Genomic DNA, 15,140 nt, shown 5'->3' with positions numbered 1-15,140 from the left:
GTGTTAGCCCCCGTGCTGCTCCCCAGGTCCACTAGCCTGCGTGCTGTTGCAGAAGAGGGCCAAGAGTTCAGAGTGCTCTCCACGCTTTGGAGCTGCTCTGTAAGCTCAGAAACACAGAGCTGAGGGTCACTAACTTGTTTCCCATCTTACAGAGCAGCTCCAGAGCCCAGGGAACCAACCCTCTGGACTCTTAGCCCCTCTTCTGCCACAGCACGCATGCTAGTGGACCTGGGGAGTTGTGCAGGGACTAGTGCTCTGTGTCTGCAGGGGCTTCAAAGTACACCTTGTTAATCAGGATGTCAGCCACTGTAAGTGGTTAATAATTACCACCTCAACCAGTCCTAAGTGATACCTCTGAAGCTGCACACAGCCACACCCCTGGTCATAAGGCAATGCTTGCTGGGGACTCACATTGTGTGGGCAGTACTCAGTAGCTTGATAAAACTGCAGTCCTCGAAGCATCTTATCATGGTTAGTTGAACTGCAGCATTTATCCATCCCTTCTTCTATAGCCTGGTTGATCTTGCGCACAGGGAAAGCACAAACTGCCGAGTAATTCCGTGGCTCCCTGCTCTCCACCTGGCTTTCAGCAAACACACCAAAGAGAACCAGTTCTGTTTCATTTGCATCAATCTCTTGGGCCAGCTTTGAGCCAGGCTTGGTAGCATGAGCTGCCTGCAGGACATTAAAAACCACATTCGTCGAGACTCCAAGACTCCTCTTTCGCTTGGATTCAAAGCGACAGTCCAGGTTCAGCTCTCTGTACATGCGAACTTCCCTCTCATCAGTGCTGAGCCGCACTATCCTAGTGTGGTACAATTTGGAGCTGGGATTTTCTCTTTGGACTGTCAGGAAATATACAAAGTGCTGGTCATTAAAGGAATACACATAGTCAATGGGGTATGTGTCTTGATACTCAGGCAGCACAGTTAAGGACTGGAAAAAATTGTCAAACCCATTCAAGGAACTCTTCAGTCTCCGTATCGACACAGATTTGGGGCTATATATCTCACTTATGGTTCTGTTAATGGTAGATGCAATGTAGAAGAACAAAGAACGAGCTATATCCACAACTACTGTTCTAGTGCCCAAGGGACTGGCCACACAATCTGGACACTCTGAAGGCCTGTTGGACTGAGCTGAATACAAGCATTCTGTTAAGTTTGTAATAAAAGGAACAGGACCCCGTGTCTCAATCTCATGCTTGAAACAGATTCCATGCTGAGAAGCTCCACAACTGTAAAGCCAATCTTCAGAAGGATCCATCACCAAAACTTTGTTATCTGTGTCTTCATAATCCATTGGTCCTTTCACTTGGCACTTGGCACAGATTTCACACTCAGGACTACCCCAAGGACCAGTCACTATGGTAGACAGAATTGCCAGCTTTGAGTTCAACATGTAGATCTTGTTCCTAACTGCAACAAATAGAACATCAGCAGGCTCATAGGCAACAATGTTCTGGATGTCACTCTCAGCCGGGAATGCAGGGAGGTTATATTTTACTGTGTAGTCTCTTGTCAAATTAAAGGGAATATGCGGGCATTGCCAACTCTTCCCAAAGTTTCTTACAGGCAATAACCCTAGTGTGAGGCAAAACAGAAGTGATATACCCATACTAGGGAAGGTAACAACAATGGAGAGTCCCAGGTATCAGAGACTACCTCAGTCTTCAGTTCTGTGTAGACATGTAGAAGTTCTACTGTTGCATTACAACTGAAAAAAGGGGAGGAAGAACATCAATGAGTCATATAACAGCAATAGAAAGAGGACACTTGCATTTTAATGTTACTGAGCAGGAGAGAAAGACATTTTAGCCACCTCCAATTAGGCAATAAAGGGGATCAGATCTGCTCATGTAAAGTAACCCACTCCAAAAGCTTTTCTACCGACCGCGCCCCCACCCCCCAAGATTTCAAACTTGCAGGATGGACAAGAATTGCACACAATTCATGCAGAACTCACTATTGCCTATATGGCAGGTGTGGTGTATAATTAGTTGTGTACAGATGTTGTCATGAACACATTGGCAGTAACAGCATCCCTACACAGTCCAAACAAAGAAACACCATCATGGATAAAGTTGCATTATGGCTATCCTAGCAAAGGATTAGAACAAAAAATGTGCAGGTTTCTTACATATATTTGGATGAAGGAAGCAGGGTTTGGTTTGAGTAATTAATTAACTGTTCAGGCTCCTTTCAACAGGCTTTTTAGCCTACCACTGGGAGCAATGAATATGCTGGATGACACGTAAAATGTGGGTAATTTAGGCCATATGCAGGACGAGGCTACAAGACATGCCTCATGGCTCTTTTTAAAAAAGAAAAAAGGACTTCAGGTTGAGCAGCTTGGCTTATGTTCTGACCAGAAAAAAAACTGCAGCCAAAAGTTTTTGAAGATTTGAGATCACCTTTATCTCCCACACACCTCTAGTTTGAGTATGCAAAAAGACAGAAACTGGATAGACCACTTTAGGATTACCTCACCCAGCAAACTGAGAGAGTAGTCCAGAGTGATCATCTATAAATTTATCTCCAGCTCAATAGGCTTTAAATATGTTAAATAAAAAATTGTTAAATTAAATAAAGAAATAAAGACGTTTATCATAATACCCTTCTCCTTGGTCTTTCCTAGGCAACATTTCTACAGCAACTAAAACATCCATAGCCTTGCCAGTGTCAAGGTTTTTTGTGAACTGCCAATCTTGAGCCGTCCAGAGGACTTATGAGGGCTGGGGCTGGTGTGATATAGGGCACTCTCTAAAAGGACTTAAGCATGTGTGTCCAAAACCAGGGCCTCATTCGTGAGAATTCTTGCATGGATGGTCCACAGGTGAGAATTATCACATGCAGCTTCTGCTTGCCCATTTGCCCCGAGCTTTCCCTGCTCATTCCCATGGCAAGGAAGGCTAGGCAGAAAGAGTTTATCTCACTAACAGATTACTAATACAAGATGACATCAACAGTTTGTGAGAAAGCTCATTTGTTCTCGGGTGTGGACAAGGCTTAAACATTTTATCCTACCATGAATGGTTTAAACCAGGGATTCTCAACGTTGGGTCCCCAGATGTTATTGGACTTCAACTCCCATAATCCCTAGCCCCAGTGACCTTTGGTTGGGGATCATGGGAGTTGAAGTCCAATAACATCTGGGGACCCAACGTTGAGAATCCCTGGTTTAGACTGTCTTACATCTGGGGTACAGGCCTAGCTAATGTATGTATGTATGTATTTAATACATTTCTATACCACCCAAAACACAAGTTCTCTGGGTGGTTTACAAAATATGTAGGCACTATCCTTTCCAAGGAAACATTTTACATACTGGTTACAATTGACCAAAGGAGCAAAAATAACTATTTTAAGCTGTTCTTTACCAGACTGTATGCACATTAGGGTGGCCACTTACACATTGTCAAAAAAGAGTGCATTCCTCATCAGCAAAGGAGGGCAAAAGAGGATACAAATTTATATAACATTTACATATGTTGATTTAAATATATATAGATGTAAATTTAGAAATAGTTAAATAAAAAAGGTCCACTGTTCTTTCTGGGGCAGCAAGAAGTCCTGGGCTTGGACCTGGACACCCCTTAAAACAGAGGACAGTGTGGAGATGCACAGAGGAAAACCTGTCAGATTGAGGACTGCCCACCTTAATGCACATCAATGCTTTAAACAATCACTTAAACCACAAATTAGCATCTGATTCTATTTCACAAACAACCCTTTCTTCCCCCAGTCATCAGCTCTTATAGCAACAGACTGCTAAGGATACTTTGCTAAGCAAGATATGGCTGGGTGTGGACAAGGCTTAAACAGTCATGCCTCAAGCAATCTCTACTGATAGAAAATCCATTCAGAGAAATCTTAATAATCTTGAACAGGGCTGCACAACTGCATCCCTCCTGAAGATGTTGGACTACAACTCCCACAGTCCCTGACTACTGCCCACTGTGGCCGGGTATGATGGGAGTTGTCATCCAAAAACAGCTGAAGGACCGAAGTTGTGCAGCCTCAGTAGAATCTCTGAGTGGGAAGAACTCAGGTGGTGATCCAGATCAATCCCCCAAACTCACGACCGTATAATATTTATTTTATCATGGTCCGGCTGGGGTCTACATTTTGCAATTCAGTGTCATTTTACACTCTAATAAACCACATTCCCACTTTATTTTATAAAATGAAAACTTTGAACAATGTACAAAGCATGTTTTTGAATAATGTGATAGGGCTAGGGCAGAGGTTAATGGGACCCACCGAAGCTAAGGCAGGGGGGCCCTTGCTTTGTGGGGGCTTGGGGCAAATTGCCCCCGTTGCCTCACTCTCTGGAGAGTCCTGTGCAGGCCCCTTTGACTCCATCTCTTCATGCCAATGAACACTGGCTGCTACACTCACATATAGGAGAAACCCACTATATTTATGTATGCATACATATAAAGATAGTCTGTCTCTCCTATATGTGAGTGAGTATATGTGACTCCATACATCTTATTTATTTATTATTTCTCTGTGTAAACCACCCATAGCCATTTTTGGAAGGGCGGTAGAGAAATCGAATAAATAAATAATAAAATAAATAAAGGTACACTTACATGTAAGCATTTGCATGTAAGAGAGGAAAATCAGCAAGCATTTTGGGAGTAAACAGTACTTAAATACATACCAAATACATATAGTACTTAAAATACATATAGTACTACATAGTGCATAAATGCCTTTAGACATTTATATACAATTGCATCTTTGCCATGATCTGCCCATTCTATGCCTATCTCCTGTTGCTTTCAGTGTTATCTTTTCTCATCTTCAAGATGAGCCTGGGCCTAAAGCATCTTCCTTACAAGGCAAAGCTACAACACCTGGAGCTTTCCCAGACAGCAGCTTTACTGCAGGTTTACTATGAGGCTTTTCTGTGAATTCAAAGCTATCCCCCCCAAAGGATGCAAAATGTGGATTTTTTGTTTACCCTGAATATAAATCGGGCTACACTCTAATGCTTGGCTGCCTTAGCCCAGTCTTGGCTGCACATGAGAACAGCCTCACTAAGAGCATACATACAAGTATGCACATATGAGGTGCACCTGTGCAAATGAATATTCCTGCTTGCAGCCAAAAGGTAAAAATGAGAACACCGAGATTATTGCCTACTCTTTCTATATATTATTATTCACTAATCCTAGGGTTTTTATAACCTGATTCTATGCAAGTTTATTCACATAAATAAGTACCATTCAGTGTTCAGTGGAGCTGACTCTCAGGAAAGTGTACAAAGGTTTGTATCCTGAATCATCCAAGCAGTTGGATGATTCAGTGCAGTGCACAAGTGAAAATCTGGTGGGAGTTAAAGGATATAAAAATGATTTAGGCACTATGCATATTTGTACATAGCAGCAAATCTACATTTGCCACAGAAGCATATACTTCTCAGCAAATCCCATTTCCCTGGCAAGTGTATCTGCGTTCAAATGTACCTGCATAACACACACTGGCAAATATGTGCTTTATTTACTCTTACTAAAAATACTACCCTGCCTTTCTATCTGCCATTCAAAGTTGCTGACACAAAATAACTCACATACACATACACCACACCAAAACCAGAGTTCGATAATAAAGCAAAACTAAATCAGAAAACCGATAGCCATTAGCAAACACATTCATCAGGAGAATTTCCGGGGAAGATAAGAGTTTTTACGTGTCTGCGGGACGGCACTGAACGAGCCTTTCTGTAACATTTGCAGACATTAAAGTTTAACCGGCACGCACACATGGGATGGGCAGCAGCTAACCATGGGTAATCAGGGGGGTAGCTAGGGGAGAGGGGGCCGTGTTCATCCCTCTCTCGGGCGCCCCCCCCCCAGTGAGGGAGACAATGAAGAAAATAGGGAGGAAGGGAGCTGGAGGGCCCTCAGGAGCTGGGATCCGTGTTCTTTGAACCCTTTCGTTCAATTATAGCTACGCCCGTGTGGGTAATAGTTGTATAGCGCGCGCCCTGTCCCCAAGGGCAGATTTCAGCTCCCAGGTCTGGGACAAATAATTCAGTGGCACCACCGAGCAACAAGCGTGCCCTAACCAATCTCTCTTCCGTTGCCGCCGCGCCCCCGCCCCCGCCCCCGCCCCCGCCCCACCTATACTGGAACGCAAAAATGCCCCACTCGGCAAAAATGGCAGCCAGACTGTGGCTAGGCAGGCAGGTGCGTGTTCTAGCTAAGCCTTCCCACGTGCGCCCTGCGCAAGAGGCGACGCGCTACAAAGCCAAATTCCATTCGCCCCCTTGGCGGGCGGCACCAACTCAGACGGCAACTTGGCTCAGGCTCAGCCCAGGTAAAAGTTCTGAGGAACGCCCAGCTCCAGACCGGGAACCAGCCCAGCAGCTACTTCTAAACTCGGTCTTCTTGAGCCGGGCAAGAGGCAACGGCGCCTGCCGCTCCCGCCAGTGTTACCCACCGCGAGGCTGAAGACCCCCGACCTCGCCCGCCGGTACCCGTCCCATCGCCCAAAGGACTCACCCCTTCACCGTCGCGTGCTCTCTGTACTGAGTGCTAAGTACACACCTGCACGGGAGGCTCCCAGAAAAGGAGACGGCGGGGGCAGGACAGGAGCCAGCGGGCGGGATCAAGAGCCTTCCCTCCTGCTGCCAGGTCGCCTCCGCAGCAGTCTGTTTCCGCCTTTTGGAATTCCCAGTGTCGGAATTGGAATAAGGCAGGGCCCACTGCAAGAAGGAAGGAAAACGCTGCCACCTCCTGTCCTCACGCGCGTGCCTAAAAGTTGCCCTCTGTGACCCCAGAAGCCGCAGTGAGTCCCTAGTCCGTGCCTTGGCTGCGCTTCTTAAGGACGGAGGCTGGGACCTCGTTTCAGTCGGTCCGTGGAACAGGAAACTGTAACGCAGAACGAAGACACTTTCCCCTTGCAGGAGGAGCCCTCTGCTCTTTACATCGGCAGGCGAGGCCACCGTGAGCCATCTCGTAAAGCCAGAAAAGAACAGCTCTCTGTAAAAACGGGTTGTTGTGTTGGAAAGCCGCGACTGGCCTCAACTTCCCCAGCACAGCTCCCTGACTGTGTTTGTAGACACGTTTCCCTTCTACTATTAATTGTTATCGGGAATAAAAATAAATTACTGATTATTTGGCATGACGATGCTCACATGGAGAGTGGTGGTGTACACGAAGCAGACTTTGCCTTGGGAGTATGAGACTGAACTATGCCACCTTGGCCACATGTATTTATTTGTTTATTGTTCAATTTTTATACCGCTTTTCATAAAACATCCCAAGGTGGTTACAAAAGTTAATACAATAATTCTCCATAAAAATCACATTTAAAACCATAAAATCAGTTAAACAGTAAAAATCATAAAACCCAACCATTAAAAAGACAAACAGAAGCAGGAAAGTGGAGTGACCACGGCAGCCCCCAGGGGCTGGGGCACACCTAGGCACCCTGGACCTGAAGGGGTTTGGCCTCCCTAATGCCATGAGGCCCCTCCATAAAAAAAAAATTTAGAACACACCTCCTGGGGGGCCTCCTGCTGCCGCAGCCCACATGTTCAGATTCAGATTCTAGAAGAGGGGAGGGAGAAAGCTGCTGCAGGCCAGGGTTGATGGTAAGGCACAGCCAGGCTCCTCTCACTTCTCCACCCCCTGCCTTCCAAGGCAAGGGAAGGAGGGCCTGGCGGAGGCACCCCCTGGGCCGCGGAGGGGCCTCATCCAAAGCTTCTCCCAACAACCCACGCCTGCCGCTGCTCTGGCCGCCACTCTGCTCCTTGCCCTTTTCACAGTCACCACGTGCATGGCCGGGGGTGGGGTGGGAGTGAGCCAAGCAGGCCTCAGCCTCCCCTGTAGTGACAGTGGGCACAGCAGCTGGTGGGCCCATCTGTCTGGGCCTTCAGCGCATGCACAGTGGGAATATTTATTATTTATTTTTATTTATTTATTTGATTTCTATACCGCCCTTCCAAAAATGGCTCAGGGTGGTTTACACAGAGAAATAACAAATAAATAAGATGGAACCCTGTCTCCAAAGGGCTCACAATCTAAAAAGCAACATAAGATAGACACTGGAGGTACTGTGCTGGGGATGGACAGGGCCAGTTACTCTCCCCCAGCTAAATAAAGAGAATCACCACGTTAAAAGGTGCCTCTTTGCCAAGTTAGCAGGGGATAGCAAAGGAGGGCCTTAAAAAAGAGAAGCCAGCTCTCTCTGGATATAGTGTAGAATTGTCTGTAAATTCTTCATGGTTGCATTGAGACCACTCATTTGTCATGGTGGTAGTTTCATATGACAGGCTGAGTTGGCTAAAGAGTTCGACAGAAAAATAGAGCTGGTCCTGTGCTGTTCACAAGACCTTAGCAGATGTCATCAGGGTTAGTGGTGGGGGGTCCCCAAAAGGCCTTTAGGTCCAGGCTGCAAAATTACTTAGGTGCATCTCTGGTCCCATGTGCACAACAATTTGACCTCTCTCAATGTTGGCATGTGGAGCAAAGACCCCCTGACAACCTTGTTGGGCATTTGAACATCACGTGAAACCAGAGGTAAATGGAGCAGAGGTTAGAATTCCATTATGTCTGAATATGTGCAACCACAGTTTCATGGCAAAAGCATCCTGCAGTTTGCCTCCCCAAACTACAGTTTGAACATATAGTTTGTAGTGAGTTTTGCTACTGTGACCTGAGGTTTTTCCGCAGCAGCATTATGTCAGAACACCCCTGTCTCCTCCCACTCTGCTCCATGCTCCCCCCGCTAGCAATCAGGGGAGTAATGGGACAGGATGGCAAGCAGGCCCAAAGTGCTTTGTTCTCTGAAAATGAAGTGACAGAGATGTATGTTCAAAAGCACCTTCTTTTGAGATGGCAACACAGGCAAGGCAACCCCATTTGAGCATTGGGACGGAAATATATGTCAGTGCAGCAATACCCACTTAAGAGGCAGCCCCAACCAGGAATTATTGAATGGCTAAGGTCTATTTTTTGTATAATGATGTTAGGGAAGAGGAGCTCAGCCTGGGATGGGGTCGCACTGGGAAGAGCAGAAGGTTCCAAGTTCCCTCCCTGGCATTTCCAAGATACAGCCCAGAGAGACTCCTGCCTGCAAGAGAAGCCGCTACCGATCTGTGTAGGCAATACCAAGCTGGATGGACCAATGGTCTGTCTCAGTCTGACAATTTATGAGAAGAAATGTTTGTGAGGATAGGGATATGGGGCAGAATAATGTGCAACAACAATCCCCTTCTCCCATAGACTGCTCTCCCACAAGAGTGTTAGGCCATGGGAGCCAGATGGCAGATTTCACCCAGCCAGGTTGCTGTATGCAGGCTGGCTACGGGGGTGGGTACCCCGGGAACAGCTCTCCCTGTCTTGGTGTCTGCTGCAAAGAAGCTGTCAAAATGTGTCCTCTGCCAGCCTGTCCACACACTTGAACATGTCTGTCTTTCTTTTTGCCTGGAATGGTGGCTCCACTCTCCTGATCTCACTGGAAATCGGGGCTCCCCTCTCCTGCAATTCCCCATGGTAGTAGATCTGCATATGGCACAACACCAGTCTGAACCCAGGAATTTTGAATGAGACTAAAGATCTGTACCCAGTCCCGGTATTTCTCCAGTCACAGACACAGAGTGTCAAAATCTCCTTTGGGTGTGTGAAAGGCTTCCCTGGTATGGAGGAGGTAGCATTGCAAAAGTTCTATCACTAAACAGAGAGAGTGCCCTTTGGTATGAGTGCAGTCCAGTAGAAGACCAAAGGTCTCAGCGAGCCTATGGTCCTCCTCAGTAGACCAACCCTCTCATGAAAGTGCTAGTTCCCTGGTGGAAAGCTACGACAGGGCAAGAGTGTGGTTTGGTCTCCATGGACTGCCAGACTGTAGTTAGACAAATGTCTGCAATGCGATTCATGGTTTAAAAGATTAACTGTGGTTCTAGCAACCTCTGGTTTCACATTAGGTGCGAATGCGACCCTTATGTGGAATCAGCAACCTGGAGCAAGCTGCCTGAATCTGAATGGAAGTAGGGTAGTGGATAAAGGCTGTTAAATCCTTTCCTACTACCATTATTAATTAATATAAATTATAATTATTATTCTGCTTTTCAATAAAAATGCTCTTAAGGTGGTTACATAGGGAAAGTATGAGAAAATGGTTCCCTGTCCCCTAAGAGCTCACAATCTACACAGACAGACATGGACATGGACATGAGACACCACCTACAGCTGCTGGAGAGATGCTAAGCTGTCTACAAAAGGACCATTCCTCTCCCCCTGCTACATATAAGACAGTCACTACTTTAGCAGCTGCCTTTTTGCCCAGTTAGCAGGGGGTTTTCATCTGTAGTCATTGATCTGCAGACATCTAGATGGGAATTACAGCAAAACTGAATTTGTGCTGAAGTTTACCTGGCGTCTCAATGTTAGCAGCAGCAGACATGAAAACAATAGCAAGGAACAGGGCCAATTGTGGTGGGGGAGGCAGTGGCGGCATTTGGCCTAGGCCTCAAGCAAAAAGGGGACCTCAGATTTAGATGTGTTAATTTTTTGGTGCCTTATTTTGTTTCCATGCATCATCGTTTTTAATTTTTATTATGGATATAGGTGGGAGCCTCAAAAGCTGGAAGTGTCTCAGGACCTCCCTGGACCTCTGAGAGGGCCTGACAAGGAGAGACAACTAGTAGCCATTAGTGTTGCCATTGTATCCCATTAGGAGACTATTGGGGGTCCCATGTTAATGGTTGTCTAACAGCACTTTTGTGCTGCAAATTATAACAGAAGGGATGTTTTGTTCAATTTTGTTTTTTAATTAAAATAAAATATTGGTTTCTGTTACTAATCCTCTCAGTGAGGAATCTGAATACTGGTTGCATTTCTATTACCATATTTTATGTGTTAATAACCCAAAATCTGTACTAATATTGTTTGTTACACAACCCTTGTCATATCAGTTTAATTTCAAATGTTATAAACATGTATTATTTTCATTATTAATCACAATTACGTACCCCTTACAAATGCACAAAAATTATCTTTACCATAGAGTATATAATTCAAGATCAAGTTTCAATAAATCCTTGCTTCCTAATTGTGCTTTCAGATGGACACACCATTTCATATTTCAGTGCAGGGCCAGATGAGGTGTGCAAAGTGATTTCAACATGAGGGAAGATCCAAGGTGCACTAACGCCTGGACCTTGGGAACCCGGTCTGGTCCTGCAAGGTCTGGGGGAGCTTCTAAACGGCCGGGGTCCTCCGGCAGCTAAGCCACCCTGTACCCACCCTGCCAAAACTCCGCTTTTTTTTAAAAAAAAGTCTCACCACGGCCAGGGTTGGCTGTGGTGGGGGGAGCGGAGCAGTCCTTTCCCCTTCCCCCCTCCCCCGGCAGTGGTGGGGTGGGAGCAGGAGAGACGCTGGCCCCATCCATTCAGGCCAGTGTCTTTAATCAACTGTGAGGCGCGACTGCGCAGTTGTGATAGTCGCAAACCTGCACAGGCTTGCAATGATCTCCAAACTGCACAGGTGCACCTCAAAGTTGATTAAAGACGCTGGCCCAAATGGATGGGGCCAATGTCTCTCCTGTTCCCCCCACCACCACCGCCAGAGGAGGGGGAAGAAGGGAAAGGGACTGCTCCGCTCCCCCTCCCGCCACTATAAGACTTTTTTTTTTAAAGGAGTTTTGGTGGGCAGCCCCTCCCAGGAGGGGGAGGGGCTCGTGTCGGGGTGGGGAGCCTTGCAGCTGGGCCGTCCAGGAGCCCAAATTACTTTGGTGTGCCCCTGGGGAAGATAGAAAGATTTAAATGCCTGCTCTTGGATAAATTCTAGGGATGTGCATGAGTCGGTTCAGCGCCTCCTCTGGGAAGCACCAAACCAGCTTGGGTGCCAGCGTTTGAGCTGGCTCAATGGGGCAGGGAGTGATTCCCTTAAGGAGCTGGTAAGGAGCTCCTTACCTGCTCCTCCCCACCCCATCGCTTTTCCAGGTATGCTGCCCAGTCTCCAACCGGCCAGTCGGGGCTGCAGTGCTGTTCCTTGCAGCCTCCATGTGGCACTGGCATACACATGGCTGTGCGTGCCAGTCATATGCATGCTGACACTGCAAGGAGGCTGCAGGGATTGACAACACGATACAGGAAACTGCAAGTGCTGAAACTTTGGATAACAAGGGTCACCTGTACCACAAAACTACTTCCAACATAGGAATTTGGCCTTTGGCGTGCATATATTTTATTTATTTATTTGATTGATTGATTGATTGATTGATTGATTTGTATACTGCCCTTACAAAATGGCTCAGGGTGGTTTATAATTAAAACACACCACTAAAACAGTAAAGAGCTAAAACAAATTAAAAAACAATATAACAATTAACAATTTTAAAACATTTTAAAACAACAATTAAACAATTACAGTGATTAAAAACTCCAAAATCGGGTTTTGAATTTTAAAATAAACTAGAAATTAAAACCCCCACAATTTAGGAAGCTGAGAAAGCTTGGGTGAAAAGAAGGGTTATCAGGTGTTTTTTGAAAATTGCCAGAGATGGGAAGGATCGTATCTCAGCAGGGAGCACATTCCACAATCTCAGGGTAGCGACCGAGAAGGCCCGTCTCTGTGTAGCCACCAAACGAGTTGGCGGTGACTGGAGACAGACCTCCTCAGATGACCTCAATGGGCGGTGGGGCTCATAACGAAGAAGACGTTCTCTTAGGTACCCAGGGCCTAAGCCGTTTAGGGCTTTGTAAGTTAAAACTAGCTCTTTGTATTTTGTCCGGAAACCTATTGGCAGCCAGTGTAACTCCATCAGTAAAGGAGTAACATGGTCTCTCCGAGATGACCCAGAGACCAACCTGGCTGCCGGGTTCTGTACCAACTGAAGTTTCTGGACTATGTACAAAGGCAGACCCACATAGAGCGCATTACAGAAGTCCAGTCTGGAGGTTACCAGCAGATGTACCACAGTTTTGAGGTCACTGATTTCAAAAAACGGGCGCAGCTGGAATATCAGCCAAAGCTGATAGAAAGCACCCATGGCCATTGCCTCAGCCTGAGAAACCAGGGAGAGGTGTGCATCTAGAAGTACTCCCAGACTGCAAACCAGTTCCTTTTGGGGAAGTGTGACCCCATCTAGAACAGGCAGGTCAAAATTGTCTCTAGAGTTCTGACCCCGCACAATAAGTAACTCTGTCTTATCTGGATTCAGCTGCAGTTTATTCTCCCTCATCCAGCCCATTACTGCTTCCAGACAGGCATTTAGGGAGGATATGCCAGCTCCTGAAGAAGTTGACATGGAGAAGCAGATCTGGGTGTCATCAGCATACTGGTAACACCCAGCTCCAAATCCCCTGATGATCCCTCCCAGCAGTTTCATGTAGATGTTAAAAAGCATTGGAGAGAGTACAGAGCCTTGAGGGACACTATACTTAAGCTCAGATTTTGAAGAGCAACAGTCTCCAATCAACACCATCTGGAATCTATCCGAGAGGTAGGAGCGGAACCATTGTAAAACAGTGCCTCCCACCCCCAACATCCTCAGACGTTCCAGAAGGATACTATGGTCGATAGTATCGAAAGCCACTGAGAGATCCAAAAGGACCAACAGAGTCACACTTCCTCTGTCAACTGCCAATTGGAGATCATCCATCAAGCTGACCAAGGCAGTCTCCACCCCATAGCCCGCCCGAAAACCAGTTTGAAATGGGTCTAGAATAGATAATCAGTTTCCTCCAAGACTGCCTGGAGCTGAGAGGCCACCACCCTCTCAATTACCTTGCCCAACCATGGGAGGTTGGAAACAGGCCTATAATTGCTCAACTCTGAGGGATCTAATGCAGGCTTATTTAGAAGAGGTCTAATGATTGCCTCCTTAAGACAAGGAGGCATCCTGTCCTCCCTCAGAGAAGCATTTATGATTTCCACCAGGCTGTTTACAACAGCCTCCCTGCTAGATCGAACAAGCCATGTTGGACAAGGGTCAAGAGAACAAGTGGTAGGCCTCACTGATCCAAGCAGCTTGTCCACATCCTCAGGAGTGACAAACTGAAACCGATCCAGTCGAATCACATAAGAGGAGTTGCTGGACACCTCCAGCTCAGACATCAAATTAATTGTGGAGTCTCCATCTAGGGCAGCCCGAATCTGAGAGATTATATCTGCAAAAAACTCTTTAAACACATCACAGCGGGTAACTGATGACTCCAAATTGTGGTTCAAGGGAAGCAGGGCAGATACTAACCCCCTCACAACCCTGAACAACTCCGCTGGACATGAATTCACAGAGGCAATATGGGCAGAAAAGATCTGCCTCTTTTCCGCACGTATTGCCTGAGCATAGATCTTTAGATATGCTCTATGTCGCAGTCTATCAGATTCGAGTCGAGTCTTCCTCCACTTGCGCTCCAGTTGCCTACCTTGCCGTTTCAGCCCCCGTAGATCTTCTGTATACCAGCATGGTGTAGTGGTTAGAGTGCTGGACTAGGACCGGGGAGATCAGAGTTCAAATCCCCATTCAGCCATGAAACTAGCTGGGTGACTCTGTGCCAGTCACTTCTCTCTCAGCCTAACCTACTTCACAGGGTTGTTGTGAAAGAGAAATTCAAGTATGTAGTGCACTGCTCTGGGCTCCTTGGAGGAAGAGCGGGATATAAATGTAAAAATAATAACAACAACAATAGATAGTGTGTAGAACAAGTAGGTTGGCCAGAAATGTGAGTGTTCCTGAAAAATAACCCTGCTTTTCCTTCCTTCACTCAAAAAGCCCTGCTTTTTCTTCCTTCATTCATTCGATTTCTATACTGCCCTTCCAAAAATGGCTCAGGGCAGTTTACACAGAGAAATAATAAATAAACAAGATGGATCCCTGTTCCCAAAGGGCTCACAATCTAAAAAGAAAAATAAGATAGACACCAGCAACAGTCACTGGAGGTGCCCTGTCTGCAATTCCATCTATGTCTACCCAGAACTCCTGATTTAAGTGGCAGAGTAGTGAAAGAAAAAAAACCTAGAAGTTTCAAACAGGAGATTTTAGCACTTTTCTGTATAAATCTCTGTGGCACTAGGTATCTAAATATATAACATTAATGCAACATGATTGCATTTATGAGCAGATGGTTAACACTAAAAGACAGGTAATTACAATCAAATGACAGCATATTAACAAATTAAA

General features: G+C 46.1%; 1 protein-coding gene across 3 annotated transcripts in view; it reads right to left on the bottom strand.

The window, feature by feature from the left end:
• Positions 1-6,772, bottom strand: part of MST1R (macrophage stimulating 1 receptor) — an 87,278-nt gene extending 80,506 nt beyond the window's left edge. For 2 of the 3 annotated variants that reach the window (XR_008317792.1, XM_053303152.1), the window contains exons 1-2: positions 6,515-6,772; positions 412-1,716 (exon numbers count right to left, since the gene is read on the bottom strand). Coding sequence is in view for 2 of the 3 variants with exons in the window: in XM_053303152.1 (XP_053159127.1) it covers positions 412-1,617 (1,206 nt within the window). In the remaining variant the exon portion in view is untranslated. The remainder of the gene's footprint in view (positions 1-411; positions 1,717-6,514) is intronic. The other variant, XM_053303153.1, reaches the window with a different exon arrangement.
• Positions 6,773-15,140: the final 8,368 nt, after the last annotated feature.

This window comes from Hemicordylus capensis, chromosome 2, assembly GCF_027244095.1.
Source record: "Hemicordylus capensis ecotype Gifberg chromosome 2, rHemCap1.1.pri, whole genome shotgun sequence".
NCBI lineage: Eukaryota > Metazoa > Chordata > Lepidosauria > Squamata > Cordylidae > Hemicordylus > Hemicordylus capensis.
This window is presented reverse-complemented; position numbering and strand designations above follow the sequence as displayed.